The sequence below is a fragment of the Ursus americanus genome, chromosome 27 (genome assembly GCF_024610735.1).
Source record: "Ursus americanus isolate L20-20 chromosome 27, mUrsAme1.1.p, whole genome shotgun sequence".
NCBI classification, from domain to species: domain Eukaryota; kingdom Metazoa; phylum Chordata; class Mammalia; order Carnivora; family Ursidae; genus Ursus; species Ursus americanus.
Genome location: NC_142153.1, coordinates 18,324,732 through 18,344,402, shown reverse-complemented (window position 1 = coordinate 18,344,402; position 19,671 = coordinate 18,324,732). Strand labels below are relative to the sequence as shown.

The following is a 19,671-nucleotide window of genomic DNA, read 5'->3' as shown; positions in this document are numbered from 1 at the left end:
TACCTCAAGTGGATTCAAACTGTGCAACTGGATTCTTCAAATTTATTAGAACATAAGCTCTATGAGGGTAAGAACCTTCATTGTTTTTCATGGCAATAAGGTCCATCTAGAACGGTGCCTGCATGGAGCAGGTGTTTCATATGTATTCACTGAATGAAGAGGAGGAGGAAATAACGGAAGAAAATGGTTGACATATAAAAATAATAAAAATGGAAATACGGCCATAAGAGCAGACATGGTAGAGTTTATGGTTTACTAGACGGCTCGGACAGATTCAGTAGACGAGAGTCATGTTCTAGTTCTCAGCGGCTCTGAGTGTAACTTTGGACAAGTCATAACTTTTTTATGCCTCAGTTTCTCGATCTATAAACTATCTCTTTCTTTACACTTTAAAAGGATCCTATGAGGTGACAGTAAAAGGAAAACGGAAGGAGGAAGAACAAAGATATATGGTTTGGGACATAATGACTTTCCGGGAAAGCAGAAATGTTGATTTGTACAAACGTGTATAAGAGTCAGCAGAGAAACCGTGTGAAACATACTAAGGAAAAGGAGAGGGAACGATCTGGAAGAGGGACAAAAGTTCGAATTCATTGTGCCAATCAGAAACCAGTATATTGTTCTAGAGACGTATTTTTGTATGTGTGTTTGTAATATGTGTAAATGCCATTCAGTATTAAAATGCAATGAAGCATGTGAAAAGATCAGTAAAGATGCTTTAGTATTTTAGAACACAATGAAATACTGAATAAATAAAGCCAAAGCGGCATCATTAGAAAAATAAAGGAGGATTCAAAAGATAATTGGGTGGGGGGCGCCTGGGTTGCACAGCGGTTAAGCGTCTGCCTTCGGCTCAGGGCGTGATCCCAGCGTTATGGGATCGAGCCCCACATCAGGCTCCTCCGCTATGAGCCTGCTTCTTCCTCTCCCACTCCCCCTGCTTGTGTTCCCTCTCTCGCTGGCTGTCTCTATCTCTGTCGAATAAATAAATATTAAAAAAAAAAAAGATAATTGGGTGGGTGGGAAGGCAGAGGAAGGAAGAAAAGGATCTAGGGATCATCAAGGAACGAGGAGGAACGGGGTGGGCAGTGCAGGGAAGAGGTGAGCCACGGAGCCATCTGCTCTATGTCAGCAAAGAGCCCACCCTGGAAAACCCGATCTGCTTTCAACAGTGACCTGAACACTGTGGGGACGATCAAATAAAAAGGGAAAAGACTAGCGCTACTGAAAATTTAATAAAAGCAAAATAAGAAGGTGGGAAGAACACCGAATTTCAATAGCATGAACTATACATGCTTAATCAGTGGTCCCACTTGACATAGGTCCCTAACCGTTGGATGCCACTGAAGCCACCAGAGTTGGTCTCTAGTTCTACTCTCTGGACCATGGAGAAGCTGACAGGAGAAAAGAGCCACATGTGGGTTTAAATTCTGGGGGACAGGACACTACTCCGTTTCCTACTATTTTGGATTTCACTAAACCTTTCGGCATGTTGTGAATTTTAGTAAAAGAATGTCACTAAGTCCTCAGAGCCCGGGTTTCCTCACCAGTGAATTTATCAAATTATTTGGTTTCAGTCGAGGATCTTTCACTTCCAGTTTTTAATGTCTTGGGCTTTAAACAAGTTTGGTTAAAGCGGAGAAAAGTTATTTGAAATCAACACCCTGAAATCCCTACAAGTACAGTTGCAAGGAACTAGAAGAATCTCTTGGGCTTAAATAAACGCCACTTTGAAACTGAAAGGAAGAAATCCTTTGGTCCATTCAATTAATCATGTTGAGCTTTTGCAAAGGGTAGTGATTCATATTGTCACTGTGGTAACAATGGTTTGCCATGCAACCCAATACAAAGAGATTTAAGACAAAGCAAAACAAATTTGGCTCTGTTGTCAAGCAGCCTCTCCCATCCAGAAATATATTTTCTCCCAAGATGGTACTATGGTTCTCTGCTACAATTTAATTAATCAGCTCTCTTTATAGGAATCTAAGTTTGCAATCTCTCCGAGTCAGTTCTTTCCATACAAACAGAGGTTAAGAAAAATCTTAAAGCCCAGGCAAAGAAAAGAAATTAATGGTTCATGTATTATGTGCCCCAGTGAGAAATAAAAACTTCACTATTACCATGGCAAATAAAGATATGGTAGTGGGAAACCACTACCCACACACAGAAAAACTTCAAATTAAAAAGAAAAAGTATGTATATTTTTCCAATCCTGCATTAGATTTCTTGAGATCTAAATGTATGCATAGATTAATCTGGTGGAAACACAGAATTATATTACCTTATGAGAGAAATGCCCATTTTAGAAAACCTGATGTAACCACTATTCCAATACGCAATTTAAAATGTTACATACTGCCTTTTACTACACTAAAGACAAAGAATGTTTTAATTTTAAAAGAGTCGGTGGGAAGGGGAGTAATTCCAGGGTTCATAGAATAAAATCCTAATACTAGAAGGTAGACTGGTTGGGGAATAACAGAGCAGACACAATTACCAGGATTGTCTCTCTTCCACTCTCTCAGGCTCCAGGATAAAGAAGAATCAATTAGCCTTCCACAGACTATGACCTTGAGGGCTACAGCTCTGCGCTTAAATGCTGAATGTGCTCAGACAGATAGGAAAGGGAGAATGATGTCCTGAAACCTGGGGGAGAGCATGTGCCAGATATGATAACGTCGCCTTAAGACGTACACCATCACGGCGCAGCTCACGTCAAAAACACACATGACCAAAGGAAGGCTCTGTTTCTTCTGTGACTAAGCAGTACTTTCTGAGTTGAAGGAAAAAAGTGAACGAGGTTACAAAATGACAGTCTGATTCCAAGCTTTTTTTTTTTTTTTTTTTTTTGCTTTTCTTTAGTCCAAGGTTACAAGCTTTTTAAACAACAAAGCATCCACTTATAGGAGTGTCTGAAAACAGAGCTCCCTGGACCCATCTCCCTCCTCCTCCCTCATCCCCCCAAAAATAGACTCCTAATTTTTAGGATATTAGTGTTTTTGTTGTTTTCAGGCACTGGGAAAAAAAAAAAATTAACACAGAGTTTCCCACACAGAAAACCCATAAGTGGTCAAGTGTTAAGCACGGTCTACCCCTAACTTTTCAGGAGAAAACTACTTCCCACACTGCTTTTCCAGGCTTATCTCCAACGCACTTCAAAATGCTGCAGCTGTGTCTCTGGCCAGAACTGGCCACTGCGATGCTTTTAGGCAGCAGTAAATCTTTTCCACTCAATGCAAATGCCAGAAAATCAATGCCCAAGCTCGAAAATAAAGAGAAGAGAAACTATATGAAAGGCATACCCTGTGAAAACACTTAGCAGAAGAATTTACCTTAAAAAATAATGTCTCAAAAAGTCACAACATACTTTCTGACATGGCCCTAGATCAGGAAAAGGTAACTGGATGGTTCTTTGTTTGCTCCCCCCGCCCCCCCGCCCGGGCCCCAAAGATGACAAAATCACAGACTTTACTTGAAGAGTTGTTTTTTTTTTCCCCCACCCCAAAAGAGTCCTCTTTCTTTTTCTGGACAACTAAACCTCTTCGGGCACATTTTAATTAAAGACAAGCTTCAGACGATAAAGACAAAGAGGTAACCTTGTCTTCATGGTGAATTTTGCTTCTCTTTGCAGGTTCAGTACTTGCTTTTTATAGCCTGTCATTTCATCTGGGTATTATTTCCCGGTCACTTTGCCAGGTGGGACGAGGCGGTGAATGCAGTGATGTCTGTCAGACCTTTAATGATGCTTCAGGGATTTGATAAAAATACAAAGCAGTGTCTGCAGAAAGGAGGTTCTTTCCTAATTATACCTGAAAAACAAGCCTCTCTCTCTCTCTTTTTTTTAATCTTTGCCACTGAAACGGCTGTGTATGAAATGATCTTGACTCACAAGCACAAATCTCGTGTTCCGTGTTTCTCTACCCCACGGGTCTCCCTCATTCGGAACATAACGTCTAGAAAAGATAGCCTTTATTCTTCCTTACCACCCAGAGGGAAACAGAAGGGGTGAGTATTTCATCACGGAACCCTTACCCTCAACTCTTAAGAGATTTTACACACGTTATTAAGAACCAAATCCTCTCGCCTTTCACTTTTTTCTACTAAGGAAATATTCATCAACGGTAAAAAGTGGTAGAAGACAGAGACAACAACAATAAATCAGAAACATACAGGGAAAAAGCAGCTAGAGGAGACTCCTCCCTCTATACTGACGTTTGGAGCAATCTGACTAGTCATGGTTTCATCCTTGTCAACTTTGCATTGTAAAAGCATCGCAGCGACCCAGTCGGCACAGCAGCACATTGTTCTGGACTGTTTTAAGAGCGTGGTTTCTCCTCACTCACAGGTTATTAAACTGCGGGGCTGCAGTCAGACGGGCAAAAATGACACGTCTGGGGGGAAAAAAAAACGCTGTACCTTACTAATGGATCTTGGACTTTTTAATGACTGCCAGGGAAGCTCTTTAAACATTTGATTACAGAAGACAAAACTAATTTGGGAAAATCCCTTCATGCAGACTTTGTACTGCGTCCTGAAGAAAATAAAGCTGCCCCTAATAAGTGCTCAGTGGCCGAAACTCCAATTTGGGCAGGACAGCAAGAGCCTGCCCGACGGAGGGGTGAGCACGGTAAATGCGCTCTCAGGAAGAACCAATTAAAATAGAAACGTGGTGAGAGCGGTGAAGGGAACAGGAAGAAGGGATGGAGGCAGATAACAGGCCGTGTGGGACCGCTGGGAGGCGGAGGGAGGGTAACAGAAGAGTGAGGAGGGGTGATGGAGGGCTCCAGGGGAAAAAGACACGAAACCACACTCGCCGCTCTATGGAAGTCACACTGACGTAAAATATAAAGGATGCTCTGCTGTCTCATTTTTTAAAAGTGTTAGAAATCAGTGGAATTGCAGTGACATTCAAGCATGACTCGCAGACGCTCCACTTGTGGGTCCCCCACCCGAGGCCGTGAACAATCTGGCTGGAGCGAACCCTGCTTCATACCAGCAGTTTGCAAGATCATTTTACGCATCTCTTCCAGGCCACCCCGAGCGCTGTCACATGATGTGCTTCAACAAAACCATGCAATTAAAATAGAAGAAGACAAGGAAAGAGCTCCCTGCGCTAGAGAACACCTTTTCGTGCCTCAAGCCCACCCCTTTCCATTATTCATCACCTCTCTCTCTCTACTTACAAAGTTTAGGAGCAGTTTGGAGATTAGTTTCTGTTGTTTGTGGCTGAGTTGCTGACTTGGGTGTTCTCACCTCAGGGTTCCGTGTGGGGAAAGGGAAGGATGGTGCAGTGGACGGCAGGAAAGAAAAGGCGAAAATACGATTCTTCGGGGTGGGTACCGCTGCGGGTTGGGAGGACACGACTGCATTGTCAACTTGCAGTGTAACTTGAACCCCAGTTTCAGATGGAGCCCTAGAGACAGGTGCAGTGTATGCCTCAGATGCTACCCACACAGCTGAGGCGGCACTTGGATCCAGAGAAATAATAGGGTCCTGGCCTAACCCCCCAGGGTCAAGGTGAGTAGGAGAGTCATACTCAAATATCTTGTCCACGAACACCCACTTGAGGCCGGCAATGCAGAGGCAGAGGCTGACCAGACAGGCCAGGATGGGGACAATGCAGATTTTCTCTGAGTTGAGACAACCTCTCAGGCGCTCGGCTTCCAGGCAGACACAGCAGGGAACGGCCAGGCCCACGAGTCCGGGGGTTCTCCCATCTTCAGTCTGGGTCTCTGGCATGTCTTCTGCGGCCGGAAGCCCGTCAAGAGATGGGTCTGCACTGAGCTGGGTGGAGGGGCTGGAGGACCTCTCAGCAGCTCCCTCGGACATGTCTGGGGAATAAATCTCCATCGGCTCACCTCCAGAAGGCCTGGCCTCTCTCACGGTCCATTACCATGCAGAGCCCCCCCCAAGCAAATGATACAGCATCTTACAGGGGGAAATCGATAAGTCTTCCAAGTCCAAGGCCATTATCAAAAAGCAAGAGGAGTTCAGGAGGAAGGAAGGAGAAGAAAAGCCTCTAGCAACTACCAAATAAAAGTATATTGTAATTCGTGACTGCTGTTTCTGGGCCACTTTTGCAGTTCTTTCAAATGCTTCTCCAAGCCATCCCGGCCGGTCAAGAGGACCGGGCCAAAACAGAAACCGAGCCGATGGTGGGTCAGTTAAGTAAACCAGTAGCCCAAACTGAAAGGCATGTTTCTCACCTCGAGCATCTGAAGCTGGTGTCTGCTCAGATGGAGAAAACAACTGTCATGCAGGAGAAGTAAAAGCAAAAGCAGGACCAGCGGCGGCGGCGGCGGTGGCAGCAGCGGCGGCGGCAGGAGAGGCAGCAGTGACAGTAGCAACAGCATCCTGTTGTGTTAACGCGACGGCTGAAAGAGGCTGAATCATTACAGAGCAGCAGGTGCCTGCCCTCCGAGCATCACTGCAAACAGGATCATCACAGAGGGATCTGAAGGGAAGAGTGCGGCCCCGGAGGGGCGGTGACTCCCCTCCCCGCCCTGCCTCCACCCCCACCCCCCAACCACTCCTCTTTGTCCTTCTTGAGCGCTCATTCACTTTCTTCCTCTGCGGCTCTGCCCTGCTTCATAGTCTCTTTCTCTTCCTTTCCCCTCCTCATCCAAAGACGTTCTCTGTCTCTTTCTCTCTCTCTTTCTTTTTCCTCCCTCCTCCCTCTGTCCGCACTCCAGAGCTGCTGGCTGGTCTGAGTAAAATCAGTAGACCCAGCAACGCAGGACTGCCAGTGACTTCCTATTTTATCCAATTAGAAGGAATAAAAGGCCATCAAATCAAAGAGAAGCAGGCAGGCACCAGTTAAGCTCACTCCCCATGGCCCCCACCTCTTTTCTTCCCTTTCTCTTTTTCTCTCCTCAAAAAGCGGCCCCAGTTTTCCACCCCCACCTTGCTTGCTTCCAGTCTTGCCGGCTCTCTTTCCTTCACCCACCGTTGGGTCAGAAAAAGCCAGCGATCGATGCTAGCAATCTAACAAAGCTGGGATGGGGCGGGGGATGTAGGTGGGACCTTATGGGTTGGACCTGAGGCTTGGCAAAGTCTGATATCTGATTCCTCCCTAGAGAGGTAAGCTTTTCAACAGCAATTTCTTCTTGCCTGCCGCTGCGAGATAGCACTCCTTCCCCTGCCCTCTAATAAGTTTTGTTCACCGAGAGGACTGTTATTACCTGATTTCCAACCAACAGTTAGAACACTTCTTTTTCGAACCATGGACAGCTCTGCCTTCAGCCCTGTTCCCCACGATCCTGTAAGACTTTGCAATACCCAGGGTGAAGTGTTGAGCCTATGTTGGAGGAGGGGTGCCAGGCGAGGGGAGAGGTGTTCATGTATCCCCAGTCTGGTCCCATTTAAATTTCCATTTCCTCTTTCCACCCACAGCAGTCCTAGACTAATGTCAAGCTAATAAGAACCACTGGTAAATAGCGCTATGAAGGGAGCAAAGGCTACCACTTCATTTTGAAATTAGCCTTCACTGCGACTCCACACGGCAGAGGGCTGAACTCCCTGGGCGCTGTAATATATACCACATGTCCTCAGCTAGAACCACACTGCAAGTATTAAGAACGGTTTTCCCTAAGAGCAGGCCTACTGGGTTAGGTTTCAGTAGCTTTACCTTACAGATAGTTTCAACGCGGGATTTTTCCCCATTTTCTTTTCTTTTCTTTTCTTTTTTAAAAAGATTTTATTTATTTATTTGACAGAGAGAGAGACAGCCAGTGAGAGAGGGAACACAAGCAGGGGAGTGGGAGAGGAAGAAGCAGGCTCCCAGTGTATGAGCCTGATGTGGGGCTAGATCCCAGGACTCTGGGATCACGCCCTGAGCCAAAGGCAGACGCTTAACGACTGAGCCACCCAGGCGCCCTTTTCCCCCTTTTAAAACAGCAGCCATTAAAAGGCTGGAGGAAATGCAGTCTTTAACAGGGAGTACAGGATTCCCTGAACCTCCCATTCCTGCTTGTCAGTTCACACTATACGCATCTGAACCTTTAACCCATGCTTTCCTGTGACTGCGCACCCAAACGGTTTCCAAGGAACCATTTTGCTCACCTATGTCAATAGGAGTCTTAAAAACTCTCTCCAAATCTGTACTACGCAACCATCATATGAGTCCCAGAAGCAATAAATTTAGAGCTGAAGTCCTGAGAAATTCTGCTTTAAGCGCATTATATTTTGTAATAGCACAATCTCCACGACTCTGAAATATTTTTAAGCTATAAGTGGGCACGCAGCAAGAATTTTATCATTTCTTTCAAACTGAAATTGGCCCATAATTATAAATGATTTAAAGGGCGTTACATCTCAAAATGTGTTTGCAGGAATAACAGCTACAAAAGCCTGGAACAATTTGCCTAATTGTAGTTATGACTGTGACAAGCTTACGGGCAAAATGACTTATGCACTCCATAACCTGCACTTATAATACCGATAACCAATATTTTAAAAGAATACTTAAAACAAGATCCTCTGCCTACTTTCTAGCTTTAGCTATTTTAGTTTTTAATTCATTCATTTATTTTAGAGAGGGGAGGGAGGGAGAGCACAAGCAGGGGGAGGGGCAGAAGGAGAGACTCCCAAGTAGGCTCCACATTCAGTGGGGAGTCGGATGTGGGGCTGCATCTCAGGACCCTGAGACCATGACCTGAGCTGAAACCAAGAGTGAGATGCTCAACTGACTGAGCCACTCAGGTGTCCCATTCACTATTTGATTTTAAAGTAGTGAGAGTTTTCTTAAAGATTCTAACAATGGACCTGAAATTTCATATCACAGGAGATCTGTATGTTTGCATTTACAGTATTCATACTGAGAGGTATGAACATTTAAATAATCAATACTCATGTAAATATTCAAAACCAAAATAAGCAAAGTAAGTGTTTATGCTTTTAGGGTACTTGATAATTCCTTTACAGATCACCCAGTTTCAATACACAGTCCCTAACGCCTCACTTCTGTCCCAAATCAACATTACACTCAAGTATAATACATTGTCATTTCATTCACAGCCAATCATCTAAGTTTCAAAAATCGAAATGGGGTTCAGGCAGCCCCAGTTGGGCAGGTAAGAGAAGATCCCCAAACCAGAAACCTAGAGTTTAAAAGAGTGGTCCTCGGCTTATACCAACAACTACTCACCTCACCTTAATCACTGAAAGCAAACGTGTTCTGCAGACAAAGGTTATCGGGCTCTGCTCTACCTGTCATCTTAAAGACACCCAGCATTTAGAAAGGAAAACAACATATCCTACAAAGGCTAGGACATAACAGCAGAGACAAAATCCTGTGGGCTGCCACAGTGGTTCTTTCCCCTGGGCTCCACACATCGGACTTGGGGTGTGTACGTGTCCTCCCTGGAGAGGTATTCCAAGAGCCCCGTGGCACCTTGAAGCTAAGATTAGCTTGCAGAAAGGATGCTTCCTATAAAGTTGTTTCCCACCAAATCAGACGGTGAATGTCATCGAGGAAAGGGGGTACAGGAGGTAAAGAAAAAAAAAGAATTCTTCATTGTTCCCCCTTGGGACTAGGAGCTGAATAAGCCCTTAATCAAATCCCCTACAGCAGTAAAGAAGTGAGGAAGGGTGGTGTGAATCGGTGAAGGATCAGAATTTCTTTTGGATGAAACATGCCTATTTGGAGGAAGAATTGCAAGGAGAGACCACTTTAACCCTTCAGGCTCCATCCAAATAAAGCCCAGGAGCACCCATATTTCTGTGTCCCCTTAAAAAATAAACATGAGCCAGATTTTTGCTACCTTTAAAAAATCACATTACCACCTCGTCCATTACAAAAAAGGCTACATTTATAGAGTTCCACCTTTGTGCCAGGCACTATGCTAGGTTGTTAATATATATTCTATAGTCTATATATATTCTATTATTATATATATATTCTATATATATATATATTATAATATATATTCTTATCTTCACTAATCCTGTACAGTACATATTGTCTTCAAAAAAAAAAAAAAAGAAAAAGAAACGCACTCAGGCAGCTTAGGTAACTTAGCCATGGACACAAAGCTATTAAGTGATATAGGGCCAAGATCTGAACAAAAAGTCTGACTCATGCTATTTCTGCTGAAAAATACTGCTTTTCTTTTTAATCACACAAATGTATCTGATTATACCTTGCTTCCCTATCATTTCAATGGGAGAATAAGCGGACCAGAAAGTGTAACAATGAAAAAGGCTTAGCTCCTTCACATAGTTTGTAAACAAACTTAAAGGTGTCTTGTTTCCAAAATAAGAGCTTTCTAAAATTTTGCCTAGTGATATCCAGAAGTTATAAGGATCAAGCATAGGCTCTCTAAATGTTACCTATTTATAATGGAAATTGAATGAGTCCCTCCACGGTCTCAGTTCCAGCATTTTCTCTGGAAAGCTCTTTCCGTTATGTACTTCCGTGCAACACACTGCCCCGAAATAGCTTAAAAAACAACAATGGTTGTATTCCATCTCATGAATCTGCAGGCTGACTGAGTTCAGCTGGGTGATTCTTCTGCTCCATCTGATGTCAGCTGGAGCTGTGATCAGCTGGGGCTGCAATCAGCTGGGGCTGATCAGCTGCGGCTGTGATCAGCTGGGGCTGCAATCATTGGGGCTGTGATCAGCTGGGGCTGATCAGCTAGGGCGGCGATCAGCTGGGGCTGAGATCAGCTGGGGCTGCAATCAGCTGGGGCTGTGATCAGCTGGGGCTACGATCAGCTGGGGTACAGCTGGGCTGAAATAGGGAAGACAGCACTCTCATGACTGGCAGCTGATGCCAAACATCAGCTGGGAGCTCAGCAGGGACTATAGGAGGGTGCACCAACATAAGGCCTCTCCCTGGGGCTCGGGCTTCTCACAGCAAGGAGGCTGGGTTCTGAGCAAAAGCATCCCAAGGAGGAGGAAGCACAAGCTGCCAGTCACGCAGACTGAATCGGGAGGCTCCACGGGTCATTTCCTTTGCCTCCTACTGGTGACACAGGATGGGGATGGGGGTAGGGGAGTAAGTCTTGATGGGACAGCGACAAAGAATTTGCCACCATAATTTATCCACCGCAGAAGGTAAGGAAGTCAATGTTAGTAAGTCGACCTGGGACAAGAGAGACAGGGTAATATAGAATGGGATTTGGCAGAAGAAAATCAGAGTATACTTGTATTTCTGATCCACTTTCGTAACAGTCCAGCTTCCTTCTAAGCCAGCGCCAATGAAGAAAAAAATCCTGTCACACCATCAAATATACTCAATCTGCCACTTCAATTCAAGCCAAGCCATTGGGTTCAGCATTTATTTTATTTATTATCGGAAGTATTTAGCACAGCTCTGGCAGTTGAAAGAGGACGGTAATTGCCAGTTTGCTTTGACCATATTACCCAAATTTCTTTTCTCTTTTACATTTTTTCCCCCTATATTTTGGCTCTTTCACTCTGAAAATGTTTACTTCTGAAAAAGCTTACCCCTGCTCCTACATTTTATGGCTAAAAGCACAGAATTTACTTTGTGGTGTCTAGTACTACAGTAACCAGGATAATTCCATTTCTTTTTTTTTTTTTTAAAGATTTATTTATTTAAGAGAGAGAGAGAGAAAGAGCATACATGAGCACAAGCTGGGGGAGAGGCAGAGGGAGAGAATCCCAAGCAGACTCTCTGCTGAGCACAGAGCTCGCTGACCCAGGAGATCATGACCTGAGCCAAAACCAATCAGACACCCAACCGACTGAGCCACCCAGGCACCCCCGGGATAATTTCATTTCTAAATTACAGTCATTGGCGATGACTAGGGGTAAAATGCAATGATTTATGTATTTGCTAATGAATTATGAAATCACAGTTTTCACAAGAAAGCTTCATGTCCTAAAGATAACCTTAAAAACGTACTGCTTCCTACAGAGAGGACAGAGTACTCAAATGCATCTGTTAGCCTCTTCCCACTCATCTGAGTCACTCCCAGGTGGCCTCAACTCCTCCCTGGAGCCCTTCTATGCTTCCAAGTCATAGACCCAGCATTTTCTTAACTGTACGACTGCTGGGGCACATCTCCCCAGTCTGTGCTATTATTTAATTATGCCATGTGTATAAGACTGAAGAATACAGTTTCTTTGAAGGCCAGCCCTATTACTATCTCGCTGTCCCAAGCCTAGAGCTGTGTTCTCTATTCGGTACATACATTTTGTTTGGTTTATTTGTAACTGAAATTGACTTATATAGATTTTGGCACCTCTATTAAACAGGCAAACTTTTTTCGTATCCATCTCGTTATTCCAAATACCCTCTATAGGCTCGTTCATTTTTTTCAAACCTTGTAGGGTTCAGTTCAGGCACATTCTTACCCAATTTTTCCAATTGTTCCTAAATATGCCTTTTATGAATTTATCTTATTCTAGTGAAACTGTTACCACAACTACGCTTCACCTTTAACCACCACAGATCCTTTCAGTGGATGGAAAGTTGGGAATAAACCAAAATTTAACCGTTGTTCCTGTAATTCTTCTCTCTTTGAGTGAAGACTCTGATTATACTTTATTCTTACCCAGTGAAAATTTTCTCAGAGAAGACAATCCGACTTAATTTTAAAAGTTTTTTTTTTTAAAGATTTTATTTATTTATTTGACAGAGATAGAGACAGCCAGCCAGAGAGGGAACACAAGCAGGGGGAGTGGGAGAGGAAGAAGCAGGCTCCCAGCAGAGGAGCCTGATGTGGGGCTCGATCCCATAACGCCGGGATCACGCCCTGAGCCGAAGGCAGACGCCCAACCGCTGTGCCACCCAGGCGCCCCCCAACTTAATTTTAAAAATCACTTCGTGAGACACTGTATCAAACGTTTGGTATTGACTGTGGGTCTGTGTTCTCATTTTATAACAAGGTGATCAATTCACTCTGGCACATTTTGTTCTTTAGATCCTCTGTTGCTCACGACACAGCACATGACCTCAAAGATGAGGATGCGAGAATTTTACATATAGAAAAATATCTTTATTCAATGGGAGTGTTATAATAAGCTTTCTTTACTTTGAGAGAAACGATTGGTTTCTCATTCCCCCGTAAGTAAAATCATTAGTTATATGCAAACAGAGTCTATTTTATTTTTGATTTTGTAAGTCACCTTTCCTTTAAAATTCCTTTAACATCTCCAGCTGTTCTGGAAGCAGTTGGAGATGGATGCACAGCATTGTGATAAATATCAGGGACTTGCTCACATGAGAATGATTTTAGGTTACGTGAATTCCTACTCAATAACAACAACAACGAAAAGACTCTTGGACACTCATCATGGTTTCAGCTTCTCCAACATTTACTTTTAAAAGGAAAACATGTTCTACCTGACCAGTTTTACTAGTGGACTGCACTAAAATAAGGAGACTTTGGTATTAGGTTGCCCTTTCATCTACAAAAATCTTGGTAGGTCACCTGGCATTAAATCTCTGACGGTTATTAATTAACTACAAACTCTGAATTGATGTTCACGATGCAACACTCATCCCAAGGAACTCAGAACCACGGATAAAGATAAAGTGATATGTCACTGAGCGCTTCAATTCAAAAGACATTTTATGAGAAAATGAGCAAAGGTTTATAACTCTATCTCATTTTATATTCTTACGATATTATTTCTCATTGTTTAACTCCCTCCCATTCCCCTATTTAGAATATCCTAGACATATGAGCAAAGGATGGGGGAGAAAGTGGCAGTTATTCTGAATTATCTGTATTTTCTACACGGTGTGCTTTGTTATGAAATGTGTGATAAACTCACTGCCTGAATGTCAATTCCATAAGGGCAAGCACTTGTATCTCTTTCCATCACTAGACCCCTTCAGCCTAGAACATGCCTGGCACACAGAAGTCACCATGTGTTGTTGAATCAATGCATCGATACGGAAATTCTACTAAGGAGAGATGAATTCACTACGGGAAAACATTTTAAAGGCATGGGTGCTCCAGATAAGAGCTGCACTTGTGTGAATAAACACAAACAATGTTAAAGTACTGTGTGTGTATATGTATAACAGAAAGAAAGAAAATTATCCTTATAGTGACGACTCTGATATCATACGGATGGACAATCGTAATGTTTACTAGAGCTTTATATGTTGGAGTAGTTACCTTGAACAAGTATCTTTGCTTGTTTCATTAATATTCACTACTCTAAGTTACGATCACATCACAGAGCACCAGGGCTAAGAGAGAATTTTTGTTTGTTTTATCCTCAAGTCTTACAGCAAATGCCACAAAAATACAAGGGATAATCGACACTTTTATGAGCATGTATATAATGTTATTGAAGGAAAATAATAAAGGCTATACTTTGTTGCGGCAAGAGAAATGAAACATTAGGGAGAAATATCTCTGATAATCAATGCCCATTTAATACAGTCAGTAGGGTTTCAAACATGGAAGTAATTAAACTTGATTTACACTTAGGCACCAGCTATTTGTTTCCGTTTCTTGTCCGCGGACTATAAACTAATCCCCAAATCAATCCAGAAATGCACTGTATAGCACAACACGTCACTTGTACAAATGCCCTGGAATTTGTTACTTTGATTTTTCAGTCTTCTGCTTCAGATGCAACCTGTTGAGTATGAGACGGTCCACATATGAAGGCGGTTATAAATTAGTCATAAGACACTACCATCCACTCAAGAGACTCTGAAACATCCTATAAAGCCTTAGATAAAATAAACCCTCACAACTCACCTGCAATCAAGGCAGCTTGGGGAAGGGAATGATCCGGAGTGTCCTACTTTTAAATACAGTCCAAATTTGTAAATCTGAGAAGAGTTCATCCAGAGGAAACAGCTTACAATGTACATTTTCCTTACAGTCTACATAATTCTCACTCCTTGCTGCTGATCAAAATGAAAATACAAAGTTGCACCAAAGGGAAAAGAGGGAGGTATAAAAATATATACGGTTGCCAGAACGGATTTGGTATTCTGAGGGAGTCGCCAAACAGCAATGCTGTTATAAGGTCAAAAGCCTTATAATGCTCATAGAAGCAGAAGTATCCTACATAAAATCAAATGCCAGCCTCCTATTTTTCTGCTGCTTCTCAGTCCAAGGGGTGGACACTTTTTCTGCATTGTTACAATTTTTATTACTTTAAAAATACGAATTTAACAGTCATAAAATAAAAGTATCTTGTCACTTGGTCTCCAATTCAAAATCTCCTATCATAAATCACACAATACGTTGCTAGGTTCAGATTTGTTTAAGAACGACCTGTTTCTTTTCTTTCCATTTCGGAAATTATAACGGAGTGAAAGGATTTAGGCTTAATGCAAAGATGAACTGTAATCTCAACAATAATTAGATCTAAATTTTTCATTTACTGAATTTTGGAGCTGAAGCAGGACTTGCCCATGGATTTTATTTTGTCCAAGAAGAAAAAAGGTCCCAGGAGGTAAAAATAATCTTCCTGGAGTCACACAAAAATTAATTACGTCAAGACTGCAATTCAGGTCTAATGCTCCTCCCCTTCCCACTCATTTCTACAAAGGAAAGCGCTTCAGCGACGTACTGCCAATGTCAATACAAAGGAACAGTAGAAGGGAGGGTTTAGAGGTTCTGTCACTCCTGCCGTGGATTACCTCCATAGAAATACCTCACTTTGAACTTGCACTGTGACTGCTTCTACTTGAAATTTAACCCTGTTTAATGCTCCCATGACCACTTTCGGTCACAACTCTACTGAATATTCAGGCCCTCTTTCTGGAAGATATCCAGAGATCAATATTCATATTCGGACTCATTTATTCAACCTGATTACTAAGGGGACACATAGAATGTGTGCTGTGGAGCCCAATCACTTTCACTGAGGATAGGTCGGAGATAAGAAATTAGTTTAACAATGGCAACATGACAGTGAGCTTTATGTTTACACAGAAAGGGACAGAACAGAGACTCCGGTGGATGGAAAGGAGCTTATATTAAGGGACGAAAGAAGACTGTCACGTCAAAATAGGGCTCAGCCTAATATTATTGCAATGGTTCAAAAAACATGTGATACGAAGATGGCCATTAGCTGAGAACTGGTGAGGCAAGGTTATGGCCTCTTTTAATTTGGAGAGTCAGAAGACTGGCACAGGGAAGGAGTGATTGTCAGGAACAGGAGAAAGAAGGCTGTTGCTAATGGAGTTAAATTCTGAAATATGATGCCTAGAAAATCCCAGGTCCAAATACGATGACTCATTCCAGAGAAACCTATATTCTGTTTGTTGGCATAATCCATCACATATATTCTTTTAAAGACTGTAATAAAACACATGTATCGAGCAGAGTGGGATATGTGGGAGTAAAATGCACTCACGTATGCAACTTACTTGAAAAGGCATCAAAAGAAAGAGTGGATGGATAGATAAAAATGAGCATTGGATAAAGCAAATACAGTAAATGTTACCTTTAAAATCTAGACAATGGGCATAACTTGTTTACTATGCATTCAACTTTCCTGTATGTTTGGAAATTCCATAATACAATGCTGGAAAAAAATTTTTGAAGATTATTCTCATGGCTATTTCTGGCCAGCACATATGACAGAGAAACCACCTTAATATACTATAATAAGTTTTATTATAAAAACTCTATAGCTTACGCCAAACAAACAAAATAACCAATTCCACATTCATTAACCTGCACTTGGTTACTTCCCTTCCTCCACTGCATGGGCCCTCCCCACCCACCTCCCCTTACCACTCTCACTGGAAGGAATTGATTTTTAAAAGGAATTTCAAAATTATATCAAAAATACAAGATTCATATAATTTTAATTATCTAATGGCAATGAAGTATCTTTATATAAACAAACCATTAGTTGCTGCAGAAAATCTAAGAGCTTTTCCTGACCCCTCCCCCATGCCATTTATTTACTGAGAAGGGATTTTTCTTAATGCTATCCTTCAGTCACTGGGGGATTGGAACATCTATGAATAATGTGAAGAGGGAAATTGTAAAGTTCACTTTACCAACGATCAGAAAGGTTAGACAGTCAGCTTCATTGTGTTGGAAAAACAGAAATAGAATCCTTTAATTGTCGATGACACTTGCATCCTGAACATATCTTTGTCAATGGCCAAATGGTCAGGGGACACGCTAAGGCCAAGGGCTCTGAAGTGGAGGTTGAGCTTCTCCATCGCTGTATTTCCCACCCAGTTATGCATACAGATATTTTATAAAACTGTTAAATATTTATGATGCAGTACAAAGCCCCTCTAAAAGCATCTGTATTTAACTAAATCATGTCAGTGACAGCAAGAGGCATGCAGAGTAATTTCACCTAGCAGGAAAGTACTTCTTTTACATAGCACTGCCGTGCAGAGAGTTTCAACCATATGCTGTTTCTACCCCCACATACCTCTCATAAGAAGGAAAAGGCTTTTAAAGAGGCTTCTCAAATGAAACATAAATCTCCTGAAGGGTTTCTCAAAAATCCTTCCCTGAGGCTTTGCTACGACCTGTCACTAGAGGTGAGACAAATAACCCATCCTCAGGTTGAGTCTCCCTCAATCCCAGGTTAAATACCTGGATTGAACCCAATCTTCCCTTCTAGCATGTCCTTCCAAATGTTTACTACCGTAGTCTACCAGCAAAGGCATCCAAAAAGTTAAGTACAAAAGGATACCCAAAAGCTATCCATGTACACCTAGACCCCGCCCCCCATTCTTCCCTTTCACCCAAAAAACGACTCCAAGGAAAAGTTTGTGGTGAGTATATCTGAAGTTAAATTATTAGTAATCATTCAGAGCCTTAAAACCAAAGAATCTATTGAGATAAGTAACCACTACTGAAACAGTTTTCCAAGGTGCCTAAGCTTTTGGTGCAAATGAACGGTAGAGAGAAATTGCTTAAATTAAAAAAAAAAAAAAAAAAAAAAAAAAAAAAAAAAAAAGGGCAACGAGAAGGTAAGACATTTTTAGACATCTCCAGGCTCAGAGCTAGCTGTACTCCTGCAGACAGGAGGTTTAAAATAACCTATGGCTGAGGAAAAAGATGGGTTGAATGGGTACAAAAATAATTATTTTAGTGAAACGTATGCTGTCAAAAACTCAGAACTAAATGCTTGAGTTGCCCAACTCGAAATGAAATGATATTACTGTAATTCAGCCAACATACAGCAACTGATTAGGAAATTTCTGCTGTTCAGCATTAAAATAACTTCATTTCACAGTCTGGAGAGTAAAAATGGAAAACCTCAAGATGACCTGCTTTTCAAAAGCAGCAGATTTCAGATTTTGAGGTCGCTGTATTATATACGATCAAAAATAGCTACCATTTCTAAAGACCAAAGATGTACATTCATTTATCTTGCTTTCTATCTGCTCATCCATCCAAAAAATGCTAAGTGGTTGGTTAGGTCCCAGGCATTGTGCTGGAGTTAACAGATGCGGTAGCAGGAAGGGAAAAGACATTCCAGCTAGTCTCTCTTTCCTCTGACGTGGAAAGCGGGGTTATCTGCCGAGAGTGAAGGCATGATTCAAATTTTGAGAGTGATAAGGTCCAAGTCTCCTTGGAAAAATAGAAGAGACAGCTGACTATGAAAAACAGAGGCAGGACAAGCATCGTGGCAAGTGGTATATATACGTCCTTCCTTATTTATCATTCGTACTATCGGGATCCTTATTTCTCCTCTTGAGAATTAGATTTTGAAAGCGTGCCCACAGAAGACGACTTGAACAAAAAGGTCATCAATAACAGAAGAAATAACTTTTCTGCTGAGCCCTACCGTTCTTGGACCCAAACAAGCCTGAAGTAGAGGGAGGGAGGAAGAAGAGAGAAGAACAAGAAGAAACGTGATAATGACATGGATTTACTCCTCGGATCAGGGCACAGAATTTAATTCGCAGCTTTAGGTGGTCCACTTCATCACGCTGTGTGGCTGAACTCCGGACATGACGAAACCAAGCCACTTAAATGATGTTGCCAGTAGGGACATGAATCAAAAAGCTTGAATAAACCGTGTGATGCCCTTGTGTGGCTATTCCTTCTACTATGAACATGATCACTGAGAGAAGAAGACATGCCGTAAAGCCAGAGTTTCAGCAGGAAAATGTCATTTCTTTCGATTTTTTTAAAAGAAATGAAATTAGTATCTGAGAACATTGTGTAATTACAGCAAGTTAAAAATTATTCATATTCAAGTGAAAAGGGAAGCTCTGGTCTTCAGTTAATGCCTCTTCTGCTACAGGCTTCACATGTATTTTTTTAAATTGTGTGCTTTTGACAGTTTTTCCAGATACATTCTAGGTTCGTCTTGTCCTTCCTGCCTTTGGTAACTTCACTCATTCACTCATTCCCTCAGTCATTCTTTAGTGCCTACTGCATGCCAGGCCCTACCTAAGACAATAAGAACAAAAGAAAGATCGCAACGGCTCTTGCTTCTATGGTGTTACAGTCTAAGGGAGAACCTAGTTTTCCCAATCCCAGTCTGGCACAAATGCAAATACTTCCAAAGTATTTGTTCATGTCTTCTCGTGGATTCTATTTGTGTGGCAGACATATTCTGGAAACACTGTTTATTGTATGTGCATGTCTAAGTATCTAAGATTTTTCTTCACTCAGTATCCAGTTATGAAGATATTTCCCTCTGATAGTGCTTTGTTTTGATTAATGATAGAAGAAGAATGCAGAGATCTGATTCCAGAAAGCACTATGCCTAAGCAGGAAGACTGAAAGTATT

General features: G+C 42.1%; 2 protein-coding genes across 2 annotated transcripts in view; both read right to left on the bottom strand.

The window, feature by feature from the left end:
- The window catches only part of NRG1 (neuregulin 1), a 1,040,075-nt gene that overhangs the window by 106,193 nt on the left and 914,211 nt on the right, over window positions 1-19,671 (bottom strand). The window lies entirely within an intron of this gene.
- On the bottom strand, window positions 6,165-16,663 carry LOC148107630 (uncharacterized). The gene has a single exon (XM_087856417.1). The coding sequence runs from the start codon at window positions 6,351-6,353 to the stop codon at window positions 6,165-6,167; it is 189 nt and encodes a 62-aa protein (XP_087712543.1). The 5' UTR covers window positions 6,354-16,663.

Excerpts from the sequence above, each read along its gene's own strand:
- LOC148107630 (XM_087856417.1), bottom strand. The coding sequence starts at position 6,353 with ATGCTGTTGCTACTGTCACTGCTGCCTCTCCTGCCGCCGCCGCTGCTG.